Here is a 15,413-nt window from a genome sequence, read left to right on the forward strand (position 1 = left end):
TGAAAGTCTCCAAAATTGTAATATACCATGTAAACCTCAACTCATACTAATGTTTACAAAATAGGTTCATTCTTTGTTCTCTGTTAAATGAGTTAGGTGGATTTCCATATAAATTGAGTTTATGCATATCTAAGTTAGCTACCAACACAAATTCTTTTCCCAGGCAAGGCACTCACATGTATAGGATAAAATAGGCAGCCTTATTCATAAGAAGTGCAGTGACAGACTTATTTGACTTAGGTTCTCAGGGTCTTTCCTACCAAGACCCTGTCCTTAAAAAGAAAATAAAAATGGATACTCTGCTCACAAACTGCAGGAAACATAATCCCTTTTACACCATACCATGCACACCACACACATTAATGTCTCCAATAAAATAATACAATATATCCCATTGGAATTTTGTAAAACAGTGCCTTTTGACTTGAAATCCTGAAGTACTTCTTGTTTCAAAATAACAAAGTATCTCTGCAATGCTGATGCTACAGTAATACTCTTTCTTATAGTACTACCTTGACCAGATACCTTGTATTGCTATATCTTGCAAATTTCATTGGGCACTGAGGCCTGATCCACCAATATCACTATCAGTCCTCCTGGAGAATGTTCTGTGGACTTTCTGCTGAATGTCCAAAGACTGCAGCTACTCATCTTCACCACAGTATCTCATCTGTGTATTTCTACTTAACCTTCCCTTAAGAGCAATTAGAAGTTTGTGTAACCTATAAGTTTGCTTACAGAGGAACCTACTCAAAATGATGAGTGAAGTGGACATAGGCAATCTGCCCAAAAAAGAATTCAGAACGGTGATCACAAAGGTGAACAAAAAATTCAGGAGAAGAATGGATGCACAGAGAAAGTAGCTAAGTAGATTTTGACAATGAGTTAGAAAACATATAGAACAACCAAAGATGAACAATACAACAAATGCAAAGGAAAATACACTAGAAGGAAACCATAGTACTTTAAATAGTATAGAGGAACCAACCAGTGAGGTGGAATAGAATAGCAGAAAACACTGACGCTGAATAGAGATATTTTAAAAAATGAAAAGAAAGGTGGTGTTTTTAAGAGACCTCTGGGAAAACATCAAGGGCACTAATATTTGCATTGGGGGGTTTCAGAAGGATAAGAGAGACACAAATGGGTTGAAAACATAACTGAAGACATACCTGAAAAATTCCCTAACATGGGAAAACAAAACAAAAACAAAAACAGATATAAGTCCAAGAAGCACTGAGAGTGAAAAATAGGATTAACCTAAAAAGGAAATCAACAAGAATCCCTGTGTTAAAATGGCAAAAACAAAAGATAAAGAATAAATATTAAAAGCAGCAAGAGAAAAGAAACACACTACATATGCAAATACTTTCATATGGCTTTCAGATGACTTTTCAACAGAAAATCTATAATCCAAAAGTACATGGCAAAATATATTTAAAGTAATGGAAGAAGAAAATGTACAAATAAGAACACTCTATGTGGCAAGGATCTCATTTGGATTTGTTGGAAAGGTACAATGCCTCCCAGATAAACAAAAGCTGAAAGACATGAGCACCATCAAGTCATCATTAAAAGAAATGTTAAATGCACTGTTGTTGTTCAGTTACTCAATCATGCCCAACTCTTTGCAACCCCATGGACTACAGCATGCCAAGCTTCCCTGTCTTTCACCAACTCCCGGAACTTGTGCAAACTCATGCCAATGGAATTGGTGATGCCATCCAACCATCTCATCCTCTGTCATCCCCTTCTCCTCCTGCATTCAATCTATCCCAGCATCAGGGTCTTTTCTAATGAGTCAGCTCTTCTCACCAAGTGGCCAAAGTATTGGAGCTTCAGCTTCAGCATCAGTCCTTCCAATGAATATTCAGGATTGATTTCCTTTAGGATGGACTGGTTGGATCTCCTTGCTGTTAAGGGACTCTCAAGAGTCTTCTCCAATACCACAGTTCAAAAGCATCAAATCTTTGGCACTCAACTGTCATTATGGTTCAAATCTCACATTCATACATGACTAATGGAAAAACCATAGCTTTGACTAGACGGACCTTTGTTGGCAAAGTAATGTCTCTGCTTTTTAATATGCTGTCTAGTTTGGTCATAGCTTTTATTCCAAGGAGCAAGCGTCTTTTAATTTCATGGCTGCAGTCACCATATGCAGGAAAATAAAGCTTTTCCTTGGAGCCCAGGAAAATAAAGTCTGTCACTGTTTACATTGTTTCCCCATCTACTTGCCATGAAGTGATGACATCTGATGCTGTGATCTTAGTTTTTGAATGTTGAGTTTTAAGCCAAGTTTTTCAACCTCTTCATTCACCTTCATCACTAGTCTCTTTAGTTCCTCTTCACTTTCTGCCATAAGGGTGATGTCATCTGCATATTTGAGTTTATTGATATTTTCCCCAGCAATCTTGATTCCAACTTGTGCTTCATCCACTCTGGCATTTTGCATGACGTACTCTGCATATAAATTAAATAAGCAGGGTGACAATATACAGCCTTGATGTACTCCTTTCCCAATTTGGAACCAATCCCTTGTTCCATATCTGGTTCTAGGTGTTGCTTCTTGACCTGCATACAGGTTTCACAGGAGGCAGGTAAGGTGGTATTCCCATCTCTTGAAGAATTATCCACAGTTTGATGTGATCCACACCGTCAAAGGCTTTAGAGTAGTCAATGAAGAAGTAGATGTTTTTCTGGAATTATCTTGCTTTTTCTATGATCCGCCAGATGCAGGCGCTTTGATCTCTGGTCCCTCTGCCTTTTCTAAATCCAGCTTGACCATTTGGAAGTTCTTGGTTCACATACTGTTGAAGGCTAGTGTGGAGAACTTTGAGCATTACTTTCTAGTGTGTGAAATGAGTGTAATTATGTGTTACTTTTAACATTCTTTGGCATCGACTTTCTTTGGATTGGTATGAAAACTGACCTTTTCCAGTCCTGTAGCCAATGTTGGGTTTTCCCAATTTGCTGGCATATTGACCATAGCATTTTAACAAAATCACTGTAGCAGCAGCATTGCAGAGATCCTTTGTTATTTTGAAACAAGAAGTACAGATTTCAAATTACAAATGGCATTTTTCACAGAACTAGAACAAAAATATCTCATAATTCATATGAAAATGGAAAAGACCCTGAATAGCCAAAGCAACCTTGAGAAAGAAGAATGGAACCAGAAGAATCCACTTTCCTGATTTTTGACTATACTACAAAGCTACAGTCATCAAGACAGTATGGTACTGGCACAAAACAGAAATAGAGACAAATGGAACAAGATAGAAAGCCCAGAGATAAACCCATGCACCTATGGGCACCTTAATTTTGACAAAGGAGGGAAGAATATACAATGGGGCAAACATAGTCTCTTCAATAATTGGTGCTGGGAAAACTGGACAGATACATGTAAAAGAATGAAATTAGAACACTTCCTAACACCATATACAAAGATAAACTCCAAATGGATTAAAGACCTAAATGTAAGATGAGATACTATAAAACTCTTAGAAGAAAACTCTTAGCAGAACAGTCTATGACATAAATCACACCAGGATCCTCTATCTACCTCCTAGATTAATGGAAATAAAAGCAAAAGTAAACAAGTTGGACCTAATTAAACTTAAAAGTTTTTGCACAGCAAAGGAAACTATAAACAAGGTGAAAGGACAACCCTCTGAATGGGAGAAAATAATAGCAATTGAAACAACTGACAAAAGATTTATTTCCAAAATACATAAATAGCCCATATAACTCAATACCAGAAATACAAACAACCCAATTAAAAAGTGGGCAAAAGCCCTAAACAGACATTTCTCTCAAGAAGGCATATAGATGGCTAATAAACAAATGAAAAGAAGCTGAACATCTCTAAATGCTGGCAGAATTCACCTGTGAAGCCATCTCCTCCTGTACTTCTGTTTTTGGGGCATTTGTATAATTGCTGATTTGATTTAATTACTAGCCATTGTTATGTTCATATTTTCTATTGCTCACTGGCCCATTCTTTAGAGACTGTACTTATCTGTGAGTACATTTAGAGAAGAGATAAAATCTATTTTTCTCAAATGATTAAAAAAAAAATACAGAGGAAACAATGCCTCCAAAGTCTTTCTATGAGGCCAGCATTACCCTGATATTGATAGCTTATGTGTATGGTGAATAGTGCCACCAGATTAGTGGTCTCTGAATGAGAAGATTTAACTCCAGAACCAAAGACAGTCTAAGTCAGAGATTTGTGTAGATTTTTATTTAAAGTGAAAGTGACAGAAAAAGCTTCTGATATAGACATCAGAAGGGAGCAAGAGAGTATCCACATTGCTAATTTGGGTAGGGCAGTATATACTCTTCTGCTAGCTGCTGAAAACAGACAAAAAGAATATATCAAGGTTGTAAGAGTTACACTAGACCCTTTCCCAAGGCATACATACTGAGATAACTTTGACACAAGATTAGCCTGGGAGAATGTGTTCTAGGCAATGTCTCTGGGCAAGATATACTGTTGCTATGTAATCAGGGGTACAAGTCTTGAGAAACAGGTTTCAAGGCAAGATTTGTTACAATTATAATTATTAACATGAATCTAAGAAAAGCATTTTCATGAGTAAGACCTTGTGCTGTGTGATCATTAGCTCCTAAAGAAAAGTCAGTTCTCAAGCAAGATACATTGTTGCACAAGATTTAAGTAAAGCATGAGTGAGAATATTCACCTCCTCCTTAAAGGGCCCTAATTTTTAACTCTCTTGATATCAAAACCAAAGACATAACAAAAACAGAAAGAAAATCACAGGCAAATATCACTTATAAACATATATACAACAGTCCTCAAGAAATATTAGTAATCCAAATCCAACAATATATCAAATCAATTGTTTACCCAGATCAACTGGTGTTTATTCCAGGGATGTATACATTTTTCAATATTGACAAATCAATGGGATATACCATATTAACACACTGAATAATAAAAACCTTGTGATTGTTTCAGTATGTGTTCAGTCACTCTGTCATGTTTGACTTTGTGTGACCCCATGGACTGTAGTCCACTAGGGTCCTCTGTCCATGGAGTTTTCCAGGCAAGAATACTGGAGTAGGTTGCCATTTCCTACTGCAGGGGATCTTCCTGACCCAGGGATCGAACCCAGTCTTCTTCATCACCTGCATTGGCAGAAAGGTTCTTCTGACAAAATTCAACACCCTTCCACTTACATTAAAAATTCCAGAAAGTGAACACAGAGAGAACATACCTGAATGCAGTAATGGCCATATATGACAATGCTGCAGCTAGTATCATGCTCAGTATTAAACAATCAGCCTTCCCATTAAATTCAGGAACATAACAGGGATGCCTATTCTTACCACTTCTATTCAACATAGTATTGGAACCTGATGAGAAAAGGAAACAAAAGTTATATAAACTGGAAAAGAAGGAGCAAAATTGACACTATTTGCAGATGACATAATACTCTACATAAATAACCCTAAAGCTGTCACACAAAAACTGTGAGATCTAATATGTGAATTCAGCAGGGTAACAGGATACAAGGTTAATACACAGAAGTCTCTTGGATTTCATCAGAAAGAGAAAATGAAGAAAAAATTTCCATTTAAAATGGCATCAAAAATAATAAAATATCTAGAAATAAACTTAATCAAAGAGATGAAAGACCCATCTGCTGAAAACTATAAAACACTGATAAAGGAAACTGAAGATGATTCATGAAATAAAAAGCTATGCCATGTTTCTGGATCTGAAAAATTAATATTGTTAAAATGGACATACTACTCAAATAAATCTACAGTTTTAATGCTATCCCCTATCAGAATTCCAATGACCTTTTTCACAGAGCTAAAATGAATAGTTCTAAAATTTATACGGAACCACAAAGACACAGAATTGCTAAAGCAATCCTGAGGAAAAGGGCCAAAGCTGGGGGCATAATCTTTCCAGACTTCAGACTATAACAGAAAGCTACAGTAAAAGTAATGTGAAACTGGCACAAAAACATTCATGTAGATAACTGGAACAGAACAGAGAGACCAGTAATAAATTCACTCACTGATGATCAATTAATCTATACTAAAAGAGGCTATAATATACATAGAGAAAAGTCAGTCTGTTCAAAAAGTGGTATGTGAAAACTGTACTTATACACCAACAAAAAGGTAACACTTTCTCATGCCATTATACAAAATAAAATCAAAATGGTTTAAAAATCAAAATGTAGGACATGACACCATAAAATTCCTAAAAGAGAATATAGACAAAACATTCTCTGACATTCTTCATAGCAATCATTTCTTTTTTTTATTTTATTTTATTTTTTAACTTAACTCTTAGATCAGTCTCCAAAGGCAAAAGGAATTAAAGCAAAAAATAACAAATGGGCATAATCAAACTTAAAAACTTTTGTACAGCTAAGGAAACCATGAACAAAACAAAAAGATAACAGAGAAAATGAGAAACATTTGCAAATGATGCAATACACAAGTGGTTAATATGCAAAATATACAGAGAGCTCTTTTTATCACTCAATGCCAAAATAACATACATCCCAATTTTAAAAAAATGAATAGAACCTAAATAGACATTTTTCCAAAGAATATGTACAGATGTGCTATAAGCCCATGGAAAGATGTTCAATTTCACTAACTCTTAGAGAAATGCAAATAAAAAACCACAATATCAGCTCAAAACAGTCAGAATGGTTATGATCAAAATATCTACAGATAAATGTTGGAAAGTGTGTGGAGAAAATGGATGGAAACCTCCCAACTACTGGTGGGAATGTAATATAAATTGATGCAGCCACTGTGGAAGGAACTATTGAAGTTCCTTATAACATTAAAAATAGAGCTACCATATCATCCAGCAATCCAACCACTGGGCAATAATATATCTGGAAAAGACAAAGCCTTAATTCAAAAAGATATATGCACCCTAATGTTCCTAGCATCACTACTTACAGGAGCCAGGAAATGTAAACAACTCAGGTGCTCATCAAAAGATGATTGCTTAAGATGTGGAATATATATATAATGGAATATTATAAAATAATATAATAGTGCCATTTGCAGAAACATAAATGAACCTAGAGAATATTACACTTAGTGAAGTATGTCATACAGAAAGACAAATACTATTTCACTTACATGTGGAATCTAAAAACAATATAAATCAATCTATATACAAAAGAGCAAGAAGCTCTTAGATAGAAAAAATACTTTGGTTACCAAAGGGGTGAAGGAGGGAGAGGAATAAATTAGGAGTAAGAGATTAACACAAATTACTATATATTCAATATATAAACAATAAGAATTTACTGAATAGTTTATGATAACATATAGTGCTACATAATTGGGAAAAAGTTACTGAATCATTCTGATGTGTACCTAACACAATATTGCAAATCAACTGTAAATAAATAGTAAATAAAAAGCAAAAATAAATGGGACATAATTAACATAAAAACTTTTGCACAGCAAAGAAAAACATTGACAAACCAAAACAAACAAACAAAAAAAACAACCTACTGAATGGAAGAAAATTTTGCAAATGACATGTCCAATAAGAAGTTAATACCCAAAATATATAAGTGGTTCATACAATTCAACTTCCAAAAAATAAAAAAGTGCTGAATAAACAATGAGCAGAAGTCCTTTCTAAAGAAGATGTCAAAGATGACCAACAGGCATATGAAAAGATGCTGAATATTATTAATTATAAGAGAAATGAAAATTAAAACCACAATGGGATATCACCTCAAAACTGTCAGAATGGTTATCAACAACAATAACAAAATACAAATGAGAAATGTTGGTGAGGATGTGGAGAAAAGGGAGCTGTTGGTAGGAATGTGAATTGGTGTAGCCACTACAGAAAACAAAATGGAAGTTCCTAATAAAACTCAAATTAGTGCTACTGTATGACTCAGCAATTGGACTTCTGGGAATATATCTGGAAAAAAAAAACACTAATTCAAAAAGATACATGCATTCCAATGTTCACAGCAGCCTTATTTACAATTGCCAAGATATGGAAGCAACCTAAGAGTCCATCAACAGATGAATGGAAAAGGAGATTTGGTGTATATATATATAGGATGTGAGAGTTGGACTGTGAAGAAAGCTGAGCGCTGAAGAATCGATGCTTTTGAATTACAGTGTTGAAGAAGACTCTTGAGAGTCCCTTGGACTGCAAGGAGATCCAGCCAGTCCATTTTAAAGGAGATCAGCCCTGGGATTTCTTTGGAAGGAATGATGCTAAAGCTGAAACTCCAGTACTTTGGCCACCTCATGCGAAGAGTTGACTCATTGGAAAAGACTCTGATGCTGAGAGGGATTGGGGGCAAGAGGAGAAGGGGACGACAGAGGATGAGATGGCTGGATGGCATCACTGACTTGATGGACATGAGTCTGAGTGAACTCCGGGAGTTGGTGATGGACAGGGAGGCCTGGCGTGCTTTGATTCATGGGGTCACAAAGAGTCGGACATGACTGAGCGACAGATCTGATCTGATATGTACATATAATATACACACACACACAATGCAATGCAATTCTGAAAGAATGAAATTTTGCTATTTGTACAACATGGATTAACATTGAGGGTATAATGTTAAATAAGTCAGACAGTGAGAGATAATTACAGTATGATATCACTTATGTGTGGAATATAAAAAATAAACTTGTGAGTATAACAACAACAACAAAAATAGGGGGATTTTTTGCTTATCCAGTGGTTAAGAATCTGCCTTCCAATGCAGGGGACATGGATTTGATCTCTGGGTCAGGGAACTCTGATCACACATGCCATGGGGCAACCTAAGCCCAAGCATCTCAATAAGAGAAGCCCCCATTCTGCAACAAAGATTGAGTGCAGCCAAGATTTTTTAAAAAAAGAAATTAAAAAAAAAAAAAGAAAGAAATAGACTCACAGATATGGAGAACAAACTAGTGGTTACCAGCGCCGAGAAGGAATGGAGGAGCGGCAAGATAGAGGTAGGGAGTTCAGAGGTTCAAACTACTATGTATGAAATAAATAAGTTACAAGGATCAATTGTGTAAAACAGGGAATATAGCCAATATTTTACAATAACCATAATGGAATATAATCTTTTAAAATTGTGAATCAGTATGTTGCACACCTGAAACTCATATAATATTGTAAATCAACTATACCTCAACATAAAAAGAACAAGATGAAAGCAAAAATGAAAAAAAGCAATCCTTTGTAGACAGTAATATTATTATCCTAATTTATATGAAATAAATTGAGATACAAAGAAGTTATAATTAGTCCAAGGTCACATAGATGGTAAATGGTCCAGCTAAGACTCCACCCCAGATAATTTGGCTCCATGGCCACTGGTTGTGTGACGTGTGGTCAGGCATTGTTGTGGAGAAAAATTGGGCCCATTCTGTTGACCAGTGCTCATTGCAAGTGTTGCATTTTCAGTACATCTCATCGATTTTTCTCAGCATACTTCTCAGATGTAATAGTTTCACTGGGATTTGGAAAGCTATAGTGGATCAGACCAGTAGCAGACAACCAAACAGTGACCATGACCCTTTATTTTGGTGCAAATCTGGTTTGGGGAAATTATTTTGAGCTTATTCTCTGTCCAACTACTGAGCTGGTAATTGCTGGTTGTTGCATAAAATCAACATTTCATCACATGTCACAATCTGATTGGGAAATAGTTCATTGTTGTTGCATAGAATAAGAGAATATGACACTTCAAAATGATTTTTTTTTTAATTTTTAGTCAGTTCATGAGGTACTCACTTATCGAGCTTTTTCACCTTTCCAATTTGCTTCAAATGCCAAATGACCACAGAATGGTTGGTGTTGAGATCTTTGGCAACTTCTCGTGTAGTTGTAAGAGGATCAGCTTTGATGATGCTCTCAGCTGGTCGTTGTCAACTACCAATGACTGGACACTACCTCCTTTGTAAAACTTCTTGAACCACCACTGCACTGTATGTTCATTAGCAGTTTCTGGGGCAAATGCGTTTTGATATTGTGAATTGTCTCACTGCTTTACAACCCATTTTGAACTCTAGTAAGAAAATTGCTTGAATATATTTTTTGTCTAACATCATTTCAATAGTCTAAAATCCATATAAAATAAACAGCAATATTCATTAACAACAAAAAAACCCATAAAGCAAGAAATGTTCATTAAAATGATGTATCACATAACCACATTTATTTAAAAATGTATTCCAATATCAAATGGCAAATTTCAACAATGAAAAACTGAAATTATTTTTGCACGAAACTAAGTAGAGTAAAATAAAGAATGAAACAAAATGAGGACAGTCTTAGAGATTCTCTGGAATAAAATTATATGCACCAACCTTAGAATTATAAGGGTCCCAGAAGAAGAGAAAAGAAAGGACATGAGAAAATATCTGAGGTGATTACAGTTGAAAACTTCCATAATATGTTAAAGGAAACAGCAACCCAAGTCCAGGAAGCTCAGATAATTGCATACTGGATAAACCCAAAGAGAAACATACCAAGACACATATTAATAAAATTAACAAAAATTAAACACAAAGAACAAATATTAAAAACATCAAGAGAAAAGCAATAAGTAACAAATAAGGGGATTCCCATAAGAGTGACAGCTGATGTTTCAACAGAAACATGGCAGCCCAGAAGGGAGTGGTAGGGTATATTTAAAGTGATGAAAGGAACAGAAACTTACAGCCCAGATTAGTCTACTCAGCAACAGTCTCATTCATATCCATCCAAGAAATCAAAAGCTTTACAGATAAGCAAAAGAAAATTCACTGTCAAGCCAGCTTTACAACAAGTGCTGAAGGAACTTCTCTATACAGGAAACACAAAAAAAGAAAAGACCTACAAAAACAAGCCCCAAACAATAAAGTAAATGGCAGAATCCTACTGTGATTTATGTCAGAGAGTGTACTGTCTATGTTTTCTTCTAAGAACTTTACACAGGAGTAAACTTTTATGATCTTGGCTTTGTAAGGGGCTAAAAATCAAAAGTAACAAGAAAAAATTGATAAATTGGATTTCATAAAACTTAAAAGCTTTTGTACATCAAAGGATATTGTCAACAGAATGAAAAGGCAACAGAATGGCAGTAAGCAGTTTCAAACCATATATATATGTGTGTGTGTGTGTGTGTGTGTGTGTCTACTATCCAAAATATATATTTAAAATTACTTGAAACTCAACAATTAAACCAGAAAAAGTCCAACAAAAAAATGGACACAGGACTTGAATAGACACTTGTCCAAAGAGGTTATACAAATGGCCAGTAATCACACAAAAAATGATAAATGCCATTTATCATTCAAGAAATATAAATCTAAGTCACAGTGAGATAACACTTTATACACAGTTGGATGGCTATCATTTTAAAAATTGAAAAATGTTGGCAAGATGTGGAGAAAATGATGCACTCTTACATTGCTGGTGAAAATGTAAAAGGGGGAAAAAAGTTTGGTGGTTCTTAAAGTTAAAAATAGAATTGTATAATCCAGCAATTTCACTTCTAGGTATACACACAAAATAATTGAAAACAAGTATCAAATATTTTACATGAATATTCATAGCAGTATTATACACAATGGCCCAAAAGTGAAAATAATCCAATTTTCCACCAATGGATGAGTGAAAAAACAAAGTGTTATACTGATATATCTATAGAATGGAAAGTTATTCAGCTATAAAATGAAATACTGATACATGCTACAACATGGATAAATGTTGAAAACATTATGCTGAAAGAATCCAGACACAAAAGGCCACATTATAAATGATTCCATTTATGTGAAATATCCAAAATAAGCAATTCTTCAGAGACAGAAAGTAGATTTATGGTTTCCAGTGGCTGGGGACACAGAGGAAGGGAGAGTGACTGCTTAATGATTATGGTGTTTCTCTTTGGGGTTATGAAAAATGTCTGGAACTAGATAGTGGTGCTAGTTGCACAACACTGTGATTGTACTTAATGTTACTGATTAAGATGGTTAGAATGGGAAATTTTATGTCATATGTATTTTACTATAAAAAATTAAGTACAATAGAACACTTCCTTTTTCTGCAATTCATGGTCATATCTCCCTTACTCTTTTCTTCTTAGGAGTCAGAATGCTAGGGCTCACTCAGACTTTCTAAGTTTCTAGCCTCTAGTCTGTACTTGCATAGTTTACCCAACTCACAGAAATTAATCTGCTTTTAATCTCCTGTGCAAATCCTGAACAAAGGTATATAATTTTTTTCTGGTACAGTGACTCTTTGCTTCCTACAATTTCAGGAATCCTGATTGCTTTTCCTAGATCTTACTCTACCTTTTTTTCCTATCATCATTTTTTTGGACATCATAGTATTTGCATGGTTTCTCTGTTATCCAATCCCCTGCTAGTCCCTTTTACTGCTGTTCATGGAGCTTGTGAGACTGTTCTCCCAGTTTAACTGTCTGGCTGTTTACCCACTTATGACAGGCATTTTAGACTATATTAAACTTTATATGGGGGCTCCCCAAGTGGCTCAGTGGTAAATAATCCACCTGCCAATGCAGGAAACACAGGAGATGTGGGTTCGATTCCTGGAATGAGAAGATCCCCTATAGAAGGAAATGGTAATCCACTCTAGTATTCTTGCCTGAAAAATTCCATGGACAGAGGAGCCTTGTGGGCTACACTACATGGGGTCGCAAATAGTTGGACATGACTGAGATGCATACATACAAGCCCTATCTGATGAATGTCAATAAATAATAGGCCCCAAAGCTAACTGAGAATCACACACACCAGAGAAGCAGTGACAGAAATCAACACTGGAGACCAGAAGGAGATACCCTAGAGGAGTGATTAAGCTCTTGGGCTCCAGAATCAGACTCCCTAAATTTGAATCTGGATTCTGGACTTACCTGCTGTATGACATACAAAGGCAAATTTCTTAACCTTTCTGTGCTGTGGCTTTCTTGAGTATAAAATGTGGATGAGAACAACAAATAGTATCCACTTTCAAAAACAGTTGGAAGATTAATACATTGTAGTACATGGTAAATGTTAGCTATTTCTTTTGTTTGGTTTTCTGTTTCTCTCTTCCTCAAGGCAACTTGGGGCTTCCCCAGTGACTCAGCTGTAAAGAATCTGTTGTAACACAAGAGACACGGGAGATGTGGGTTGGATCCCTGGGTCAAGAAGATTCCCCTGGAGGAAGGCATGGCAACCCACTCCAGGATTCTTGCCTGGAGAATCCCATGGACAGAGGAGGCTGGCGGGCTATGGTGTATAGTGTCACAAAGAGTCAGACACGACTGAAGTGACTGAGCACAGCACAGCAAGGCAAGTGAGTCTCAACTTTGGTTGTACATTAGAATAATATGAAGTAATTAAAAAAATCATGACACACCTCAGACCAAAAAAAAAAAAAAAATCTGAATCTTGGGGTTGTACCTAGTCATCAACATTTTTAAATTAAGAGATTAGGTAGGGATTTTTGGCAAAACTAATACAGTTATGTAAAGTTTAAAAATAAAATAAAATTAAAAAAAAAAAGAAAGTAAAGAAATTAGGTGAAGTCAGACACGACTGAAGTGACTGAGCACAGCACAGCAAGGCAAGTGAGTCTCAACTTTGGTTGTACATTAGAATAATATGAAGTAATTAAAAAAATCATGACACACCTCAGACAAAAAAAAAAAAAATCTGAATCTTGGGGTTGTACCTAGTCATCAACATTTTCAAATTAAGAGATTAGGTAGGGATTTTTGGCAAAACTAATACAGTTATGTAAAGTTTAAAAATAAAATAAAATTTAAAAAAAAAGAAAGTAAAGAAATTAGGTGAGGGTAAAGGAAAGACAGAAAAAAAAAATACTTTATATGTGTTCCAAGTATTTCATATTGCAAGCAATGAAACAATGATTATGACTATCCCTATGTTTCATGCAAGGAAATTCAGACTAGACCAATCAACTTGACATATAGACACACAGTCAATGGAAGTGGGGCTGAATTTAACAGCAACATGTATGAATTATACTTAGGGGTTTACTTGATTAAATTTAATGTAAATCAATAGTGTAATTCTGCTACCAAAAAGTTAATGTGATCTTGAGTAACTTCAATAAAACTAGTGGAAGTTTCACCCTGCTTGTCAACCACACCTAGAATATTGTGTTCTGTTCTTTAAGATGTCACACTAAGGAAAAACAGAGTAGCAGAAATAGGATAGAAATACATTTGAAACCACAGCATTAGGAGCAACCGTGAAAGGAACTGTATTCTGCCAAGACTGCAAAGCAGAAATTTTAGTATGTACATAATTACTGACTTCAAAAATTAGGAGGTCTGCCAGACAAAGGGAAAGAAATGAGATGTACTTTATACTACCTAAATAGCATAACTTGAATATACAGTAGAAAACTACAAAACCTACCTAAGTTTGACCCAAGGAAGATTTTCCCAATAATTAAAGCTGTTTTAAAACATAACAAATTCCAGGAGGTTATATTACCAAAAATGCCAGAGCAATACAACATCAATTAATAAAGTGGGAAAAAAACTGTTAGAATCAACTTTTCCAGGACTCTGGGATCTAGCCAAAAACTTATGACCTTAAGTTTTCAAAAGCTTAATGAAGATAAAAGTGTACATATACACAATGGAGTATTACTCAGCCATTAAAAAGAATACATTTGAATCAGTTCTAAGGAGGTGGATGAAACTGGAGCCTATTATACAGAGTGAAGTAAGCCAGAAAGAAAAACACCAATACAGTATACTAACGCATATATATGGAATTTAGAAAGATGGTAACAATAACCCTGTGTACGAGACAGCAAAAGAGACACTGATGTATAGATCACTCTTATGGACTCTGTGGGAGAGGGAGAGGGTGGGGAGATTTGGGAGAATGGTATTGAAACATGTATAATATCGTGTATGAAACAAGTTGCCAGTCCAGGTTCGATGCACGATGCTGGATGCTTGGGGCTGGTGCACTGGGACGACCCAGAGGGAGGGTATGGGGAGGGAGGAGGGAGGAGGGTTCAGGATGGGGAGCACAGGTATACCTGTGGTGGATTCATTTCGATGTTTGGCAAAACTAATACAATATTGTAAAGTTTAAAAATAAAATAAAATAAATAAAAGTAAAAAAAAAAAAGTGTTTGCATTGTGGTAAGAAAGTCCTACAACTTCAGATTTGTGGTGTCTATGGAGTTAGTAGACTGCACTCATGGTGCAAGTTGCTAGTGCCAAAGGATGTAATAAAGACATTTTCTCAAAGAATTGTGTTTGTTTTGGCCTGTATGGTGGAAACCTGAAAAAAAAACAGTAAAAGGGTTTGCCTTTGTTTCATCTTACTCTGAGCATTCCCAAGACTGAGGCACCTTCCCTAGCAGCATGTGTTCAAAACATTTAAAG

The 15,413-nt window shown here is 35.5% G+C and overlaps 1 protein-coding gene across 1 annotated transcript in view; it reads right to left on the reverse strand.

Moving 5' to 3' along the window:
• The window catches only part of LOC123331684, a 112,872-nt gene that overhangs the window by 25,765 nt on the left and 71,694 nt on the right, over positions 1–15,413 (reverse strand). Inside the window, exon 3 of the mRNA XM_044936471.1 lies at positions 5,244–5,382. Within this exon, the coding sequence (XP_044792406.1) occupies positions 5,244–5,382 (139 nt within the window). The remainder of the gene's footprint in view (positions 1–5,243; positions 5,383–15,413) is intronic.

Source organism: Bubalus bubalis, chromosome X (assembly GCF_019923935.1).
Source record: "Bubalus bubalis isolate 160015118507 breed Murrah chromosome X, NDDB_SH_1, whole genome shotgun sequence".
NCBI lineage: Eukaryota > Metazoa > Chordata > Mammalia > Artiodactyla > Bovidae > Bubalus > Bubalus bubalis.